The sequence below is a fragment of the Mytilus galloprovincialis genome, chromosome 8, assembly GCF_965363235.1.
Source record: "Mytilus galloprovincialis chromosome 8, xbMytGall1.hap1.1, whole genome shotgun sequence".
NCBI lineage: Eukaryota > Metazoa > Mollusca > Bivalvia > Mytilida > Mytilidae > Mytilus > Mytilus galloprovincialis.
The window spans coordinates 34,053,967-34,076,156 of record NC_134845.1 but is presented as its reverse complement, the minus strand read 5'-3'; the positions used below and the strand labels follow the sequence as shown (position 1 = coordinate 34,076,156).

The following is a 22,190-nucleotide window of genomic DNA, read 5'->3' as shown; positions in this document are numbered from 1 at the left end:
TTTGATATTATTTTCAAAATCTATTAAAGCAACATAATATCCTACAAAATACCAATGACATGATGGTGTCTTATATTTGAACAGGGTTTATCATTGACGAAGAAGACAAGTCAAGTGAAAGAGCCTACAGACTTGGCGTAGAATTATTACAGATGGAAAAGAACACCATAAAAATAAAAGATTTCCTCAATAAAACTAATATTGCTGACAGTTATTCCTTCACAAAATCAAGTAAGTAGCTTTATATTAACAATTACCTCTATGCATGTCTATGGTACGTCTATATATTGCTAGCTTTGTGTATTTAAATGTATGTACGGTTGGTCTTAAGTGACTTTGTTTAATAAGGACAAGGACTATCATAGAACAGAACCGCATATCCGGAAACAGATTAAATGAATTTACCCTTGTTTATCAGTCGTTATTATTTCCTTTTAACGTAGATCTACATGTAAATGCATTGATGTCGTTTTTTTCGGTTTTTTTTCCCTTTCCTTAACATGACCCTTTTATTAATTGTCATTGTAAATAAAGAATTTGTAAGAAAAAAAAATACACGCTTTATTTGTCGTCTATCAGTCAAGCTACAGTATATTTTGTATATAAAACATAATACAAACATTAACATATGTGTGAGTAAACAAACCATGTTGGATTTTCGTCAGCAAGGTAGAAATATAACTTGAGACGCAAATAACTAATAGACAACATAAAGTTTAAAACATAAAATATAACAGCCTGTTTAAAGTCTAAAAAGGTTACGAATAGATTTAACATAAGTTGTCAAAGACTCACAAAACCAAAAGACATTTATATCAATAGTTACAAATAATAAATAATTTAAAACCGGGAGTGAAATCAGGTGCTCCGGAAGGGTAAGCATTTGCTGCACCGTATACGGCACGCGTCGGGTCATTTCTTTGTTTAGTTCGGTAATGATGGAAGGTAATTATGACTGAGGAAGAATATCAGATATCATTTCTGACACACTTTTGTCATAATGGCTAATCAGCTCATAATGGCGACTGTAAAATTCTTGAGTGAAGACCTTAATTTGATAGATTCATAGCCCGGTCTTAGCAACTTTTGAGAAAGCAGTATTCCTCGTTCAACAAAATCAACGTATATTGAGCTAGCTCTAGAATAATGTATCAATTGAGACACACATACTCCATATGCTGGTGCCGCTATGGTGTTGCTACACAGAAATGGAAAGTTGACTATAGGAAAATTAAAATCATCGCGTTTGTCATAAATTTAGGTATTTAACCTACCATCAGTAGTCATTTCGGGAAAAAGGTCTAAATATGAAGTATATATATATCTGTGTCGGTAGTATCTTTAATTTTAAGTTCACTTGGATATATTAAATGTAAGTGATCACTGAATCTATTACTATTAAGAGACAGTACATCATCAATATACCGAAAGGTGAAATTAAAAGACTGGGTTAATTTCTTTTTTCCTTTCTGTACAAGCCCTTGAATAAATTCTGCTTTATAGGAATACAAAACCAAATCTGCAAGTAGAGGAGCGCAATTGGTACACATTGGGATTTAAATGGTCTGTTGGAAGACCAAACCCCCAAATTCAAAGATCTTCCGTCAACATCGAATGTTCCCAACAAAACAGATCAATGATCATGTTACACATGACAACTACTGAGGAGAGAGTCTGTTTTTTGTGTTATATTTAACATTGCCATTAAAGCAGAAGGTTTTGCTAGCCCCAAAATCAGGTTCAACCAACCATTTTTTCTTAAAATGTCCTGTACCAAGTCAGGAAAATGGCTATTGTTATCTTATAGTGTGTTTCTGTGTGTGTTTCATTTTAGTGTTTCTGTTGGGTCATTGTTCTCCTCTTATAGTTGATGTATTTTCCTCAGTTTTAATTTGTAACCTGGATTTGTTTTTTTCTAAATCGATTTATGAATTTCGAAGAGCGGTATACTACTGTTGTCTTTGTTTTGAGCGAGAACGAATAACTAGATTTTTTTATATTTTGATCCTCCTTGTTGTAATCTTATCCTATGTGTTTAACTAAAGAAACTCAAAAGAACATACTACACAAATGACTTCACTGAAAACGTGATATTAAAGAAAATCATGTTCATTAAACATATTTATGCTTGCAGTTACTAAAGTAAGATCATAGTTATGCAAAGGATGATTTGAAATTATACCGTCTAATACTCTTTAACTGGTCAATATACTTTCACAAAAGAGTTGTGAACTGCTGGAAACCAAAAACATTAATGTCTTAGGGTACATGAACCAGACAAATGCTAAAGTGTTTAGTCAAACGAAAATTTTGTCTACAAAATTAAGAAGTTTCAAATTCGGAAGAAAAAAGATCATTTACAAGTATAAGTTAGAAAATGTTAGTACCGAATAACAGACTGCAGGGTGGGAAAATTATTACTTTGATAATGAGACACAATTTGTCAAAATTTTAATAAAAATATGATCTGTGTTCCATCAATGATCTTATCCGACATCGGATTCCAACATTCTATTATTTTCAGGAAAGCTAAAATGTCAAAATTGCATGATTGCTTAAAATATCGACTTTTCCACATCATATGTCTATAATATTTTCAAATAATCCTTCATGTTCTGCCTATCAAATAAATATCGTGCGTTGAAGTGTTGTTCTGATATGAAAGGTTATGCCTAGTAAATCAATCTATCGTTGTGTGTAAATATTGCTGGTTACGTCATGTTCTGTAGTACAACACGAGACTTGTGATCAAATAGATAAAAATGATTTTTACTTTTAAGCATTATAAAAAATGCAGCTCTTATTGATCATTAACTTTTAGTATCTATCAGAGAAATGATTCAGATATTGGTAGAAATGCGTGTTTTTAGTCTCCCAACAAACTTATTCTTAGAAACTGAAGATGCGTCAAAAATAAGTAAAATCACAAAAGTACTGAGCTTCGAGAAAATTTAAAAGGAAGTCTCTTATCAAATGACAAAATCAAAAGCCCAAACACATCAAACGAATGGATAATGGATAACAACTGTCATATTCCTGACTTGGAACATCATTTTCTTACGTAGATAATGGAGAACTCAACTTGGTCTTAAGCTAGCTTAACATCTCACTTGTATGACAGTCGCATTAAATCCATTATATTGACAACAATGTGTGAACAAAACATAGACATAATAAAATAGCAGTTCGTTCTCATAAGCATGCCAACAATTTGTTGAAAAAAACTACCTCTAAATCCAACAAAAATGTTGGTCAAGTGCAATCCTTAATAATGAGCCAAAAAAATGCACAATATAAACAATCATTTGGTGTGTTTTGTCTAGTTTAATTATTCCTCAACCTTTGTAATGTTGTACTCTGCACTTAAACAAAGTATTGAAACATATGCATTTGATGTTTTACTGAACTATCGAAAAAAAAATGACCTTCACAACCAATTATCTAATAATAATTTCTAGTCATCAGAAGGGCATAAAATTTAATGAAAGGATTGTTACAAGCAAGAATACACATTATTCTTTTAACATAAAGTGCTGATCTTAATTAGGCAATTTGAAATAATGCATTGGTTTGCACGAGCTTAATTGACAGCGCGTCATCCCAACAATGTGTTTCCATCGTCAAGATTTAACGAATCTGTACGTGTAACGAGAAGACAATGCTTACGAAGTTGAATTTTGCATGTTGTCTATTAGACTACTGACAAACGATTCATTTGTTATTATGTAATTTTATATCGTGTAAATTGAAGAAAGCAATTTTCATTGACATCCAATGTGGCTTGTATTCATGGTGAATTATTATTTAAAAAACGAAAAACGACTAGATAGTGGTTATAGCTGTCATAATGTACGATAAATCACAATTGGTTATGATTATTGTTAGACATTATTCTGATTTTTTAATAAAACTAAAATTCAAGCATGCAGCTTTGTCGATGCATGTGATGTTTATTTTCTCTGTTTAAATCTGTTATTAGCATAGTCGCAGTTACGGTCATCCTCATTATATACATAAGTTACACTTAATTGTGTGTGTATGAGTTTTGCCATTTACGTTGGTTCTCTTTCTAGAATGGTTCAGTTGAAAATCTTCAATACAAATTAGAATAACAAAATCATGCCAATTTCATTGTTTGGCTTAACTTGCTGTAGACCTTTAACATGCATTTTTTTATTCTCGTTTGATACAATCAGTTTAGCTAGTCATTGATGCATTATTTATAGGTAATTTCCACAGTTTAATAGCGCTTTGATGTAAACAATGACTCCTTATAAGTAAACCGCATTATTTAAGATCTAGAAAACAATTTTGAACAAATAAAACAGTTGGTTACGATGTCGTAAGTAGTTTGACCTTCGTTGTTTTGACATTCAAATTGCTCACTTACTCTAAAATTGTATCATATTTATTTTTATCATGTATCCATAATTATTTCATATCGGTTGAGAATAAGATTCTCGTATTGGATAACAAGAGGTCACATGACATTCATTATTCTTCAGTAATAAATTCCATCGGTCATTAACAGTACAAAACGGACCAGAAAACCGGTCGTTAACGAACTTTTACATGATAATGACCGGTGGGGCGTGGTTTCCGTCTGATAATGACCGTTGGGGCGTGGTTTCCATCTGATAATGACCGTTGGGGCGTGGTTTCTCTGTTAAGAGAGATGTACCTTTTATAAAACATGTTCCTATATTTAATATTAATATATTTAAGTTGTTGAATTGTTTATCATATGTTTTTGTTAATTATAAAATTAAAGAGAACTTGATTAAGTATTTACTTACTGAAAAATTGCACTAAAATGAATGGCAGTATTACTACGACTGGTCTTCACTCTTTGCCATAGAAATCGAACAACTACTCGAGTTCGCTTTAGGCATTTTGAATTCATGAGAATTTTCCAAAACATGGTTTTTCAATGAAATAAACATAATAGTTCTTGAAAAACTGGTCTTTATCGTGATACATGGACTGCCCGTAGGACAGTGTTATTGACTGTGACAGCGATAATGACCTCGCCTTCGGCTCAGTCATTATAACTTTCTTAGTCAATACCACTGTCCAGTGAGCAGTCCATATATCACGATAATGACCAGTTTTTCAAGAACTATTATATAAATATTGTGCCTTTCTAAAGATGGGATATATTTGAAGAGTATATTTTTCAATAAAGGGACGACTGCATTTCATTCATTGTGGTGCTACAGGACTCTCGTAGGAATATTTATAAACGAAATAATAAAAGAAGATTCTTTAACGATAAAAATGTAGAAAAAAACATACTTTATACATTTCATGTATCTAAATCGCTTTTCTGTAATTAACTTTATCAGAAACGATCAAAGCCGAATATCAAACCACCGGGGAGGTATAAAAACTGGAAAAGTTAATGTATAGATTTTAAATAAATTGATTTTTCTAGTGTCATCTTTGCGTTAATATTTAATATATACAAGTTAATGTTAAATATAAGAACTTTCTTTGAAGCAACATTTAAGCAGCACCTACATATCAAGTGTTAGTCCGATTCGTTTGTCAAGCATTATTTCCGCACTATTAGTAAGTTTTTCAAAAGTACATTGATCTATATATAAATTGGTAAAATAAATAATTTTTTATACAATGATCGAATTGAATGTGTACAACAACACACCAAAATGTCGTCAACTTTATGTCATGGCGCTGTGACTATTTGACAGAACTTCTATATATTATTGTGATGACTTTTGTGATCGCATGATCTTTAAAGCCCAAGACTGTTGAAATGATGATGAAATGACGTACCTCAGACAAATCAATCACTATAGAGGCGAACAATTGAATTATATAACCATATTCTCAAATTATATTGATGTGACAGTCATTTACTTGCAAATCACATATCTATTTAAAATTCGCCCTAACATGTCGGTCACTGCCAACTGCCAACGCCTCAATGAAGTGTATAGTAATAAGTAATCATTAATTAGCTATACCAGTCGATCGTATGATGACATTTGTAATTTCTGAAATTGCAAATTCACCTTTGTATGACGATCATAAAAGATTGATAAAGATAGTTTGTGTTGAACAAAAAACCTTGTGACTCGTTCCACCAAAAGATCTATGGGGAACAAACTTCAACGATTGAGTTCATGACGTTTGAGTATAACTTGGTGAGATTATTTCAGATAAGCACCTCTGAAGTGCAGTCCTCGTGTTAGCACATATATTTGTTTGAGGAAAATATTGATCAAGGGTTAGGCTTGTGATGAGAATGAATGGAAGGAAAAACAGACAAGAAGGTATCTGCTTGATAGTTTTGTCATTTGCATCATACCATATCTTCTTATTTTCATAATATAGTCCAGACAATTATGTTTAAGTACAGCTCTTTATAAGAACCAGGCAGAGTGCCATATACATGTGATACATGGGGGTTCCAGATTTTATCTATAATTGGCCTAGTAGAAGCAATAAATGAATACTGTCCAAAAATAAATTTTTAGTGGTAAATAATGAGTAGTTGCCATGGTAAATCACACACTATTTTTTGGTTGATAAGCGTGGTAAAATCTTTAAATAATCAGCTAAATCACCACAATTCAGAGCCTGATTATGAATAGATTCATGCATTTTTCATTAATGTTCATACATGTATGTAACATTGATACAACTTGGTTTAAGCTTCATTTTAGTGAAGATTGCATGTCAACCAAATTTTTTATTTTTTTGAAATTTTTGCGAAAAAATGTATATTTTCAACTTTTCTGAAATTGGGATTTTTGCGAAATTATCAAATTTTCTCTGGTGTTTTTCAGAAAAGTGCAAATGCGTACAGAATAGTTAGCACTGTAGTTATGAAGTTTGGATACTACTTTACCAAATTAAATAGAAAAATACGTGGGATTTTCTATAGTTTTATCACCATAGCAACCGATTTTTTCCTTGGAAACAGAGTTTTTATTTGCAGAATATTGCAGTTTAAGAGCTTAAATGTCCTGAATTGTTTTATAACCGATAAGAAAATACATAAAATCTAACGAAAACTTTAAATTACTATCGTCAAGTGTTGTTGACTTCAATTGTTACCACGGAAACACATATTACCCATAGCAACATCCACTCAAAAACTGCATAAATAGAAATTTATGTAAAAACATACATAAATAGAGGGTGTTTATTTTCAAATTGGAATATGACTTCATTCTTTGCTTCACTCTCAGTCTTGTCTGGGTTTTTTCTTCAGATTGTTCAATAAATGTAATATATAATGTAACATTGGGGTTGGGGTTACAGTTCGCAAATTACAGTAACTGGATAATTGAACGACGCTTTAGTGAATTATAAGCGATATAAATGGGTTTTTTTTTGGCATTCAAACATTGCCGTCACTTTTGTAATTAGCACCCAATATGTTTCAAAGACCATTTCTTGGTTTTAAGCTGGAGGCGAAAAAAACTTCTATCGTCTAACACTATAATAATAGAAAACAATCAGAGCTTCATTAATTCTCCTTAGCGCTGTTCAGTTAATATATCAGAAGTTTATATAGAAACGGACACAAAATGGAGTTAAAAAGCAAGGGAAAGTATGAGATTTAAAAAGAGTCAAACCTGAATAATTAACAAGCAAGCGCTCACGGTGGATATACAGTTTATAAGTTTCTGTCAAGCAACAGTTGAATGAAATGAACGTGCTTTCATGTGGCAACACGTTTCATTTTCTCTTGTTAAAGCACGGTAACTACGAAGCAAATGATGTACCTGTTCCGGACCATATGAGTATTTGGACCGTACGCGTATGGTACATAGTGTGCTAGTGACCTAATACGGTATATATGGGGTCAGTAAATTCCATATGGGATGAGACCCCATATATACCGTATTACGTCACTAGCACACTATATTACGAATTTATCTTACCGACTATCTTAAAGTGAGAAATTTAGACTAGTGACCTATCAAAATAAGCAATTATCCTCAATACTGGTAGCATTAAGAAACTACTTCCATTTATCCTACAAAAACAGATGCCAACAATAACAACTTGAGAGGTTTAAATGTGTTTTATGAATTCATTTCCATCTTAATCATCAAGTTCTGCGTTTGTTAAAACCTTTAAGAATTTTTCTCAGTACCGTTTTGTTTTTATAAAGGGACGTAACACCACTACTCAGGGGCGGATCCAGGATTTTTGAAAGAGGGGGCGTAGTTTTTAAAGATCGCCGAGGGGAGCGAGGCAAAAATTTTTTTGGGTCCTTTTTAGGACTAAAAAGATAAAATAAGTGAAATATGCACTTTTTAAACGGTTCCTGTTGTGGGGCATGCATATTTTGTAGTTGCTGTTAAGGTGTAAGGGTTGGACATTTTCGATGCTGTATTCTCCCTATTAATTGTCTATCATAAAATGATAGTATGGATCCAAAGCTATGTACTGATACATTTAATGTGGGATTTGTCAGAAAAACATAGACATGGAAAATTCTCGCACGTATGTTGTAAGTTAAGTTAGAATAACCTCACAGATTTCTTGTTGTAAACAAGATATACGCTGGGCTATTCGATTGAATTTTAAATACGACCGACACGCGTTAAAAAAAGACAAACAAGCAATTTTTATCCAAATGTTTGGTTGATATGTTTCACCAAGACATTAAGGGAAGTAAAGGGTTCCAAATGAATCAAAGGCTAAGAATGAGTCTGAAATGACTACGAATTTATGAATGACGGCCGACAAAGGAGACATAACGGCCACACCCAGCGGGCAGGTTGCAGTCTGGTCTTGAAAAAAGTATTCCATATATATCAGTTCGGCGAAACAGACATTCCGGTCAGACATGAAAACCCCTGCCACAAAAAAATATGCCCGCTTTTATTCATCATGTTCATTTATTGCTAAATAATTCTGTTGGGAATTTTCGTTTCTAATAGCAAAAAATTGGACAAGAGTTTTGTTTTGCGTCCAGAATTTTTCATTAAGGCAAAAATCAGAGTCAATTTTTTTTCTCTCAAATATCTAAGACTGTCTCCTCAAATCAAATGGTTCGTACTTACGACTTTAAATCTATATAGAGATTATACTGACTGGGGATCATTATTCAGCTATATTATTTTAAATAGGCTGGGACGTTTGGGGTTAATCATGTTTCCGTAGTTAGATAGTATTGCTGTGTAACTTTTTTTTTCATGAGAGTGCAATAGTCTATAGAGCATTACTTTCTGTTTGGTGGAATAGTGAAATAGAAGTCAATTGTTCTTACTAAATCCTGTATCGCTTTGAAGGTGTCATGATTGTCATCCGCAGCCTACGCAATATGTTACTGTAATTTGAATTTCAAAATGACTGAGAGACGTTTTATTCGACGCACTGCAGGCCAACTCCACCCGCGAATCACATGACTTTGATAATCAGTAAATTCCAGCGAAAAATATCTTTATAAGTCAAGAATTGTCGCATAAAAATTAAATAGTAGTACACGGGAAATGGAAAAGTTCACGAAGTCTAGTCTGATTAATCATTAATTTTTACAAAAAAAAAAGTCCGAGCAAAAGAGGGGGGGGGGGGATACGCCCTCTACGCCTCCCTCTGGATCCGCCACTGCTACTAACTATGTAGAAATAAGCGCCGCCTCCCTTCTTACCTAATATGGAATATGAAGGGACGTAACACCACTTCTATCCGTGTATGAAATAAGCCCTGCCTTCCTACTAACCTATAGTATAATATGATATATAAACGGTCTCCACGTGGACACTATTAACCAATCATATTCCTAGAAATGTATAGGAGGTTAGATAAATACTGATATGGTCCGACCGTACGCGTATGGTCGGGGAAATTAACAAGTTTACAGTTAATACTTAACTCTTCATAAGGTATGGCCCTTCTAGTTGTCACGTCGTTGAAAAGACGATATCAAAGGTCATTTTAATATATTAGAATGATAAAAATATTAACTAAATAAAAATAAACAGTTTTACGCATTTTATTTTACTGACTAGTCACAACTATAGTAAACACATTTTATACGATTTGTTTTTTCTAGTGAATGGCAATATGTCGACTTGGGAAGTTATTTTTCAAAATTTCTTAATAATATAATTACCGATGAAAACTAATTGCGGCATCAATATCTCATGTTTACGTAGCCTTTGCATTATAAAATTAATACATTTTCATGTAATCATCATTGTTTTCTTTTAGATAAAGTTTATTGTATTAATGAAACGTTATTAATACATATTTGAAAAAAAAATACCTATATGGTCCAAAATACTCATTTGGTCCGGCTTGTTAATAACCGAACGAGTATATACTCATATGGTCCGACCATACGCGTACGGTCGGACCATACTCGTATGGTTTGACCTTATGAGTATACGCATATGGTCACGACCATACGCATATGGTCCAAATACTCATATTGTCCGGAACATACCTAATAAAAATAGAATAACACAGTTTGGATGAAAATTTGAAATATAATGCAGTTTAGTATAACCAATTCGAAGTTGACGTATTAGACATTGGAAAATTGGATATATGCCTGTCCATAATACGTATTATGTTTTTGCAATATGTTTCGTCGGACTACTGTCTCATTGAAATGTACCGCTCATATTCTTTTTTCATATGAAAATCGCCTCAATTTTTCCATTTAACATATTCTGCGAATAGTTCAATATCGATTAAATTATCATTGTTCTAATAATCTTGTTGACACCATTAAATGCTATCAGAACCGTATGTCAATAAAGACCATTCATCGTTCAAATTATACACAATCACAATATACGCTCACTATGTGTATACTCCCTGGCGACAAGATATCCATTTATTTCTTTCAGAACTTATTGATCAAATTTTGATATAATTTGATTTGTTCGCCACTGGTTGATGGCTATCAGATTTAAACATTATTGGCATGAACAGACTCAATACCAGAATATTTTTATGGCTGATATTACAAACATTGTTAATTGTTTTAATGTTTGTTTGCCTGCCAATTTGCATGAATAGTGTCTTGTTTTATCTTGGTTAATGGCTGTCTCATGACCGCTACGGTTCTTCTTTATTGTTTTAATTGGATGAATAGTTCACACTTGATTTCTAAAATGGAACAAAAACGTTTAATATTTCATTCCGTGAAAACCATTAGGAAGAAATATGATCTCATAGGAAAACAACAGATAAAACTAATGCTATAAAACATATTTTGAAGTTTCCATGGCCTTTGGGTACATATAACAAGCAACGATTCAACAATTACAATACCCATCAGTGTCTGTACGTGTGAAATTATATACAACAGCAAGTGTCTAAGAGGTACATGATGATAAATTAAAAAAAAAAAAACGTTGTCCTTTATTTTGTAATTCATTTTTTTTTTAAATTTGTTTTTTAATGGAAAGCAAATAAAAAACAACTAACCTAATAAGGTGATTCTATTATTCAAATGTGTGATAGCCATGAAATGTAAAGGTTCAAAACATAACCATTAATATTTTGTTTTGCTCATTGTTCCATTCAAAACCGTTCAGTGTTTTATATATTTTTTTTACATCATCCTCCAACGGTCTCTGTTGTCTTATTGGCAAATATACTACTTTTTTTTAATCTTCTATGAATTAAGATGCAATAAGAGGGCAATGCAAAAAAAAAAAAAAAACGACATGTTTTTTTTTATATAGACTGATTCACAGACGGGAAGCGTATCACTATGTTTACTAAACCTAACATTTATTCAAATACAAATAGCCTTGTTGATGAAACTCGAGTATTCTCATAGCTTCGAAATGGTTCATAATTTCTAATAACTATAATCAATATAGTCGAATACTTTACGCTGTCCATCTTTTATGTTCTTATAATTGTGTAATGGTATAAGTTCTCTACTTCAATCCAAAGTTGTGATTAACGAGCTGGAAGATTACATCTACCGTAAATATTCTATTAATGTTGTTAGTCTGAACAGTCCACAATTGATCATTTCTGCTGTCGATATGTTTGAGAATGTAGATAATACACCAAGGACTCAGACATACACCTACATTGTATGTTTAATGACTAATCACTGATGTTTCATCTGTTTTCACAACTATCTAAAATATAATACTCACACGGAGAATACTGCTTTCTCAATTACAGCATTAATGTGATAGGCTCCCCTAAATCATTTTTTCGGAACGAATTTAGAAGTAAATTATTTATTCCGAACGAATTTAGAAGCTGTACTGTTTAAATAACGTTGTGTAACAATTGTTACATAATTGCATGTGAAAATTGTATTGTGCCGTCAATAATTTCTGACAATTATATTACACTCGAGTGTCCTGATTCTCAGCATTGATTACCTTTCGTCATCATTATACAAAACATAAGTTGTAACTTTTTTCTCTCAAGAAGACTGCATTAACTTGTACATGTAAGACAGTCGGTGTATTTTACATTATAGTATATTTAAGTCATGACAGTCAAGTTTGTGCTGAAGACAATAATTACATACATTATGTATATAAGAATAGCACAACAGGTCCTTTTTCGACAGGCACCATTGGCCTATACTAAGACAGTCATGATAATAATCAAAGTACTGAAGTACTGAACATCGGATGACCGCATGCATATATGTTATGTTGGATGACGAATAAATGACAGGCGGTAATATTTTACCTGCGAGACAGATATTTACACCTTACAATAATTCAAAACACATGATATAAAGGAAATGTTCAACCGTAAAAACATTTTTTCGCTACATGTGCATAGATAGTTATGTTTTTATTTTTACTTGTATATAAATATATATTTATCACGACAAAACGTTTATTTGTTTAAGTTCTTCAAAATTATTTCCATGGGTATTCATTGAAAAAATGAACTTCAACAAGCCATAAGGAATGTTTTTTTTTGCTCTCGTTACTATCCTTAACCATTATGCGATGTAAAAATCACGATGTATTAAAACCGGCGAAGGAATAGAATAATACGTACTAGATAAATTCATACTAGTTAAACGACCTGGTCATGTTTTCAAGTAAATTAAATTCCAAATATAGATAGATTAAACGGTTGATTAGTCTGTGTGATATTTTCTATAGCTGGATAATTGCTATTTTTATATTCCAGGAAAAACTTTTTGTTTCTCATTGGCCATCGTTAAGGTTTTATTATATATTAAGTTAGATTAAAGAAATTTCTCGAAGTAGCAATTGCCATTACACTTAAATCAAATGTAACATTTTAATCCCACTCCATAGTTATATCGTTATCAGACAAACTAGTTTCTCAAAGAAGTCAGTAGTTTACTTTAAACATTGAATCAAATAAGACAGACAGACCTTTACAGTCAGAACACATCAACTTTCAAAAACAACATTCAAATAGTAAGTGTTTATTGCCCTGTCTAAAAAAATAAAATGATTAAGTTTAAATTCAATTGTCTGTTTGACTTTTTCTGTTTAGCCATGGCGTTCCCAGTTTATTTTCAATCTATGAGTTTGACTGGCCCTCTGATATACATTTAGCCCCTCTTTAGTAAAATTAGGTAAATAACATTTCATCAATTTTGTATTGCTTTGTACAGTGAAACCTTGATAAACCGAACCCTGCACAAACCGAAAACCTGTATAAACCAAACATGTTCTAAAGCACCGTCATATCAAATTGTATGCCTTGTGAACCTGATAAAACCGAACATCGGCCAAAACCGAACAAAATCTTAAATTCCGAAGAGGTTCGGTTTAAACAGGTTTCACTGTATAACAAAAAAACAAATCTTTCATGTTATAATTTCAGTATGTTTATTACTCATGGAAACCATATTCAGCATCGTTACAGCAGCCGACGTCCGATCTTATGACGCCATTGAATCTTACAGCCAAGCCATGCACGTGCCTGTCATAATATACAATGATGTCCGAAAGCTCTTGAAGCCCAATTATAAATACCTTCTGCATATTGCCCCGCCACATTTGAAAGCTGTAGTAGATTTCATTAAACTACACAAATGGAGAACTGTTTTCTATCTACATGTTGAAAACGATCGTAAGTATATTTACAAAATGTAACATCTTCACAAATGTATGTTAACATTTATTAGTGTGTCATTAACAAAAACATAGTACGGAGAATCCTGAATAAAATTTGAAAAAAAATGTATTCCATTAATGGACTAAAACGAACCCAATCAAAAACCGAATGCGAACTCTATATTATGAATGCCCTGCTCTATCAGGACACATAGCGTTTAACTCTAATTAAAACTAATTGAAGAATCGTCATACCCCGGGATAAGACAGTACTTATACCATAGTTGGTTAGAAAAACAAGAAGACATCATCAAATTGAGATTGTTGGTTTCAATGTAAATTACTTTTTTCTAAACTTACACCTAACAAGAAAAAAGATGAGCAAGACGACTAAAAAAATTAAAGCCAAAATGGTAATAAAATACAAACGTAGAGTACATGGTTATTTGAAGTTCTTAAGAGCATCGACAGCAACAACAATTACTTTTATTGAGAAATAAATAAATTTGGTGTTTTTACTTTCTTCTGATTGGTTAAAATTATTAGTTTTATTTTCAATGTTGTCAATTTTGATGGCGACACGCCCACTCTGACGTTGTGTATTCATACGCCAACATGTGTGTACGTTGTTATTGTTAATATAAATAATATAAAAAGTTCTTTGAGTCTTATTTTTGATAGAAATTTATTTATAATGACTGGCAATAATTTATTTAGATTTTATTGAACCATAAAACTAATTTTTGACTCTTCACATTTTACATAATCCGCTTCGCGGATTATTCAACGTAAAGAGTCAAAAACTAGTTTTATGGTTCAATAAATTCAAAATAGATAATAGCCATTCATTAAGTAATCATAAGTGTTGTATTTTTCAGCTCTGTGGCCTTGGCGAGTTTCAGAAATATTCACGTTAACAAATGCGTCTGACAAAATAAATATCATACAACGACATTTAGGGAAACTTAATGATTCTTATGAACAGCTGCGGATTTTAGATAAAATGGCGTTGTCACAAACAGAAAAGATATTTATTTTAGATATACTGGATCGACCAACATTACAACTAATATTAAAACAGGTAAGTGAAGGAGGAGGTTTCTCTAGTGAAGGAGGTGGTTTCTCTGACACATTTTACAAGATTTATCACTATCTCTAGCTGTTTTAGTTTGGTAGTCATGATAATTGTATGCAGCCATGAACACAATCAGATTTGGAAAAATCTTTGTTATTTTATGATTGAAGTTAGATTCAAAACAAACCGGACATATATATATATAATATAGTTAATTGCTGTTAAAATTAATATTGCAATGTGCATTGTGTTTAAATGTAATATCAGTATTTAGTTCTATTATAATCTTAAATCAATCCTATTTCTATCTTATTTTTGAGATATAGTTTTTCAAATGTGACGTCATTTTCGTGCGTTTCAGAAATTCAAATGTCTGCGTGACGTAATTTTTGTGCCTTTTTACTACTTCGTATGTGACGTCATTTTATGACTGTTTGCGTTGAGACCTGGACAAAGTCGGGTGTGTATATTTTCTGTGTTGGTCTTCAATGTATTATGTATTCGGGTTTTGTTTTCTGTAACTAGTTAAGACGTCAGTTTTATATTGTAAATCTTTTATATTCATTTGATAAAATTTACTGTTTGCAATAGCATAAATTGTTCTAAATAATAAGGATGTTATTATCACAAGCAGAAAACCCTAGCCGTATTTGGCACAACCTTTTTCAACTTTTGATCCTCAGAGCTGTACAACTTTGTACCCCTTTTTTTGACTTTCGATTTTTTATATCTGGGCGTCACTGGTAAGTCTTGTGTGGACGAGGCGCGGTTTTAACTTATTGAATTTTAAACCTGATGCCTTTTGTTATCTATTATTCATGTTTGTCCTTGCCTAATACGTTCTATTTATTTGTATTGAAGTCCTGTATTATTATGTTGTCATTTTAATGTTAAATTTAACAATGCCATTAAAGTGCGAGGTTTGGCATGCCACAAAACCAGGTTCAACCCACCATTTTTTTCTTTAAAAATGTCCTGTACCAAGTCAGGAAAATGGCCATTGTTATATCATAGTTCGTTTCTGTGTGTGTAACATTTTTACGTTGTGTCGTTTGTTTTCTCCTATATTTGAGTGTGAATTCACATTACTATTAGACGTGTCACGGTACTTTTCTATTCCAAATTCATGTATTTGGTTTTGATGTTATATTGGTTATTCTCATCGGATTTTGTCTAATGCTTAGTCCGTTGCTATGTGTGTTACATTTTAATGTTGTGTCGTTGTTCTCCTCTTATATTTAATGCGTTTCCCTCAGTTTTAGTTTGTTTCCCCGATTTTGTTTTTTGTCCATAGATTTACGATTTTTGAACAGAGGTATACTACTGTTGCCTTTATTTGTTTACATGTACGATTTGTGTTATTTTTATGCCCCATTTATGGACATTATGTTTTCTGGTCTGTGCGTCCGCCCGTTTGATCGTCCCGCTTCAGGTTAAAGTTTTTGGTCGAGGTAGTTTTTTGATGAAGTGGAAGTCAAATCAACTTGAAACTCAGTACACATGCATGTTCCCTATGATATGATCCTTCTAATTTTAATGCCAAATTAGAGAGTTCCCCCCATTTTCACGGTTCATTAAACATAGAAAATGATACTGCGGATGGGACATCCGTGTACTTAGGACACATTCTTGTTTGTTTACTATTTTGGTGTTGTAGATTCGGCTGTTGAAATATTAAGTCTAATATGTACTATTTGGATGACACGCAAAGTAAATTTAGAATTATTTTCTCTTTTTAACGTCCTTGTTTTCATTTATTTTTAAAAAGTAGTCTAAGCATGACACTTTCTTATTCTTGCAAATTTTGTTTATAACACAAAACAAAAATTAAGACCCAAAGCGACAGAAGAGTAAAAATCGCAAATTACATTGAAGCTGCTTAATTAAATGATATGATAACATTTAAAGCACAAGAGAATTAAATTTAATTTTTGAGCTTAGGAAATTTCGGTCAAATCAATGATTTAAATTGGTTTTAAAATGAGTATCTATTTCAACAAGTGTTTTCTCCGCCACTGCTTTTTAATTATGCACATGTGTTAAACCGGTATATATGACGACATATACTGTAATCCTTTAAGTTTTTATAAAAAAAAAACCAACTCAAATGTTTCAACTTTGTATCATCAGTACAGCGGATATAGGTTTTTATGTATTTCGAAGCGTGAAAAGCTATATAACGTACATTCATTCAACTATGCACCGTACAGAAGGATTTATTTGTTAGATTTACACCGTACACAAAGCTTCTTTTCGGAAAAAAATGTCGAAAAATAACATATGTATGAAAGATTTCAATATAAAAAAGAAGATGTGGTATGATTGCCAATGAGACAACTCTCTACAAGAGAAGTCTCATTAATTTCCTCAAAACAAGAACGCTTACTAAAAACATGTGCAAATTCTTGTCAAAGAAGTTACAATTCGTCTCATCCGATATATGATTCTGTACTTTTTTTTCTGACAGATGCCTATTAATGAAACAGCTATACTTATTACACACACTCAATGGCCTTCTGTTAGTAAAAGAGTTGCAATGAATATAGAACCATATCAGATGAGACGAGCGACAACTTCTTTGACAAGTATTTGCACATGTTTTTTAGTAAGCGTTCTTGTTTTGACAAAATTAATGAGACTTCTCTTATCATCAACCTACGACCAAATCATTTATTAAACAATTATGTTTAGATTGAAGTACACATTGATATTATGTTAACAAAACAAAGATACCGTGTCAGAAGAAAAATCGATCACGACCGCTTGGTCAGTACATTTTATTTTGTACCTGTATCCGCTGTACCGACGATACACGGTGTACACGAGCGTCGGATAAATCAAAATTTATTTATTGAATAACATTGAATTTCAAGAATGACATGGCCCGAGAACACAGTTATTTCGTAGTGCATTTCTTTTAGACCATAAATTCAAATTAAAAAAATCGCACCTGCTCTTTCTCAAAAAGATTTTTACAGTGTAGTGTACTACCAGTGAGACAAATAATATCAAAATTATAGAAACTTCTACCAGCTCTAACTCAAAATATTGACAATTCTGTGTTAAGGGGGCGTAAAATTCAGTTTGACAGCTTCAGACGTGATAAAATTTGACCTTTTTGAACTGGACCAAATCACTACTTAACATAAAGATTCAACACCCAATTCTTTTTTACATGTAAATACATCCCCCTACTTAATATTTCATGCATTTAATATCAAGAAATAAATTGGGAAAGTGTATTAAATAAAACATGCAAGCTATGCACTGTTTACACTAGAAACCAAAGGACGATAACTGTGTCCTTGGACCACATATTCAAATTCTTGACCAAGCACAAGTATATTACATGTATCTTCTACCTTGTCACTATATTTTCGAATTCACCCTTTTTTCTTCAAGCGTCTAACAAAGTAATTTCGTTTCCAAAAAAAAAAATCATTTAAATTCACATAGCCAATTTAAATAAAAGTGAGAATGGTAGCGGGGAATGTACCAAAGAGACAACGAAGCAATGTGTATTGACCACTTCTGTTAAGACCATAACAGCTCAATGCCACTAATGGATCTTAAACGCAGTAAATATCTCCATATATTTTTTTTAATTTCAGATAACAGAGTTAGGTATGAACAGAGAAGGATACAATTACATAATTGGTGGCATGGTAAGTGAGCATTCCATATATGTATATAAAGCCAAACATAAGAAATGTATAGTCAAATTTAGTCTTGCTTCATCACTTACTAACCCTATCTAAAAAAAAAGCTCTTAAATTTTGATTAATACTAGCTATTTACGACAGAAGAGTCTGTGTCTATCATTTTGGACTTATGAAAGACTTTTTTAATCATAAACCCGAATAAGGCAGTCAGTATTCCATTGCTTTATTGATGCCATATTAATCAAAACTCGGGTAAACATATATGCTTTACTAAATTTGTATAAATGTAACAAAAATATTTGTATTATCTTCCAGATATTTTTTTTAAATAGATGTTTATAAACTTATGGAACGTTATTTGCTATTATTTTGTTTATCTGTTTATATGTACGAAAAATCTAATTAAAGTCACGTGTCTTCATGTCGCTACTGATGTCCCTCGTCTAGTTCTGCTAGAAATTCCAACTGATACAAATTAACTCCACCTTATTATTCCCAATCAAAAGGATATCCAGGAAGTGAAACTCAAAAGTTTTGAACATGGTGGAGCCCGCATAACAGGTTTCCAAATAGTAGACAAAAATGGCACTAAATCAAAAGTTTTAATACCTTGGGAGAAAAGGACAAAATCGGAGATAAAGATGGGCATCAAGGCACCACCTTTGGAAGTGAGTAAACAAATTATTGCAGACCTAAGCCTCATTATGATGTAAGATAACCTGATTTGCAGTACAAACATAAAAAAACATCAAAAACCATTTGTTCAGAGAACAATTGAAGGTCTTTCCACTTTTATGCTTTACTCTGGCATAAGTAATTAAACTAAAGTATGATTATAATGTTCTATCCATTCTCAATTTTATTCTTCAAAAACACATCCACATGGTATGGTAACAATAAATCAAGAGAACAAGATAAACTAACATAATTTTTATATACAAATACGGAATGTAATCCGCATATCAATACACCAAAGGCTGGTTAAGGAGATATAACTCTCATAAAAGTATGTTAACTTTACCAAACGACTTGACCATACCAAACTGACATATAACACCCCCCCCCCCCCCCCCCGAACAAATAAAGAAACCCCGTTTGTTTTCAATGGTCAAAGCGTTTGGTCTTTAAAAATAATTAAAAAATCAATTATTTTCATGAAAAAAAAAATGGCTTTTTATGTCTTCCAAGCTATTATTCATTCAATCAATATCAAAATCTTTTACTATACTCAAAAATCACTTCCTACTGCATATTCCGCAATAACATTGGTTATACAGAGCAATCTTTAATAAATGATGACACCAGCAGAGACCCTAGCTGACTCTTATTAAATGGAAATACAATTAAAGCAACACAATGGCCATATACGCTGCCTCAAAAAATACAACCATAAAAAATAGGCTATTTCTGGTATTGTACACCAAATCTGTCATTACAAATGACAACACTGTAAATGCTCCTTAAAACGCAGTATTTTCCTTTTAATTGCCTAAATGCAATATTTGCTTTTTTTCAAACTTCAAAATGACAAAAATGACTATTCATTTGAAAGCAAACTCTAAAATATATATATTTCCTTCAATATAATGAATTACTTAAGTTCAAAACTTTCTCTACTAAATTAACTTCTCTTCTCAAATCGTAACTGATCCGTAACTAAAAGATATACAATTAAGAATAAAACTTCAACAAAGAGATATACAATTAAGAATAAAACTTCAACAAAAAAATCAAAAACAGTAACTTTGAAGTAAAAATCTTTTAAAACTGCTATCATAGCAATATTTAAGAAAACATTCTCTCGATATTTTTTATACAACAAATTCTTATTACAGAGTAATTCTTCACCAAATCTATTTACAAAATACTTTTTCCATCAACTGACACCCATTGATTACATTGTCAATATTTTTTTCTTTTTCTCACAAAAATTTCACTATCAATTTATACACATATAATTATAACTGAACTGTTAGACGAAATTAAAATTAACACATTGGTCTTTTAAAGAATTTGATCCTTCATTTATTGTCACAAAATTAACATCTGTGTTGGTAAACAATTCAACATTGTCATATAACGTCATCAAACATAATTAATTAATTAGCATGATAAAATACACATCTAGTCTGCACATGGCGTCTGATTGTTTAATAAATTCATCAGAAGAGTTTGTATCGAAAGTTGAAATTCGAAAACGAACAGGACGTTTGCGAGTTCGGCGTGTTATAACGTCGGACAACTTGTTGAGTCTGTTGTAATTTTAACGGGGGGGTAGCTTCTGTATCAGTTTGTACATGTAGTATCATCATCTGTTTCACGGTTAATTTCGGTGGTATGTACTTTTGATAAAAAAAAAGTCTGCGGTTCTGGTACACGAACATATGCAATCTTATTATAAGTCCACTATATACTTGGGTTGAAACTTGCTGCCTGGCCCGCTCGGGTTTTTAAAAATAAAGTATGGTATAAGTGTAGTTTCCAACGGATTTGTCTCTTTGTTGTATAAGGGGACGACCATATTTGATATTCGGGGGGGGGGGGGGGGGGGGGGGGGGCAGGAGGATTTTGAAAATAAATAACTCAGGGTATCAAATCAAAAGGTCTTAATTAGAGATGGTTAATGAGTTATATCACTATATGCCTAATTTTTTATATTAGAGGGGAGAAAATCACCAATTTAATGACAGCATACCCTTTCAACCAAAATTTATGTGTAACGACTTGTCGCAACTAACATTTTAGTAAAAATATGTTGTCGATGTCCTCCACGGTTTTCGAAAAGAATTGAAAATATGACAAACTCAAAATTTGGAATATACATAACGTTGACCTCTAACCTTAACCTTATTTTCTTATTTTTGGATCAAGGACCACAAAAAAAGATGTTAGGTCTCTATCACTTATGGTTTACACGATAGAAATGCATATCACTTATATCAAATGCATAAGGGGAAATAAATCTCATATGGAGGGTTCATATCGCTCTGGTCAAAATAGGACAAATCATGCATATGATATAATGAGCAATTTTATAAAATAAATTTGTCGCTTTCCTATACGGTTACGGAGGAGATGTAGTCACAAGGAAAACAGTGTTCGGGGAGATAACTCCTACAAAGAAAAGTATTTGGTTACGTAGAATAAATTTCAAAGGCGCATAAACTGTTCGATATCTGTTATATATCAGTATGTATGGTCAGATTATGTTTCTGTATGTGAGAGAGAGTTGTTCCCCTTTTATCAGTATTTTGTATTTATGTTTGTGACGTCATCTTTGTCTGATTAAAATGTAGAAAATGAAAGCTGTGTCTTTTTATGTGTCCGTATGTTATCGTCTCCATCCATGCTACCAGAGCTATTCCCCTAGTCTGTAATATGGTGGAGTGACCTAAACGATCGTGAATAATGATTTATACATATTTTGGA

General features: G+C 32.2%; 1 protein-coding gene across 3 annotated transcripts in view; it reads left to right on the top strand.

Moving 5' to 3' along the window:
- LOC143085622 (glutamate receptor 3-like) overlaps positions 1-22,190 on the top strand; it is a 50,744-nt gene that overhangs the window by 4,886 nt on the left and 23,668 nt on the right. For all 3 annotated transcript variants that reach the window (XM_076262082.1, XM_076262080.1, XM_076262081.1), the window contains exons 2-6: positions 85-231; positions 13,792-14,040; positions 14,903-15,105; positions 18,711-18,764; positions 19,268-19,429. In XM_076262082.1, the coding sequence (XP_076118197.1) occupies positions 85-231; positions 13,792-14,040; positions 14,903-15,105; positions 18,711-18,764; positions 19,268-19,429 (815 nt within the window). The remainder of the gene's footprint in view (positions 1-84; positions 232-13,791; positions 14,041-14,902; positions 15,106-18,710; positions 18,765-19,267; positions 19,430-22,190) is intronic.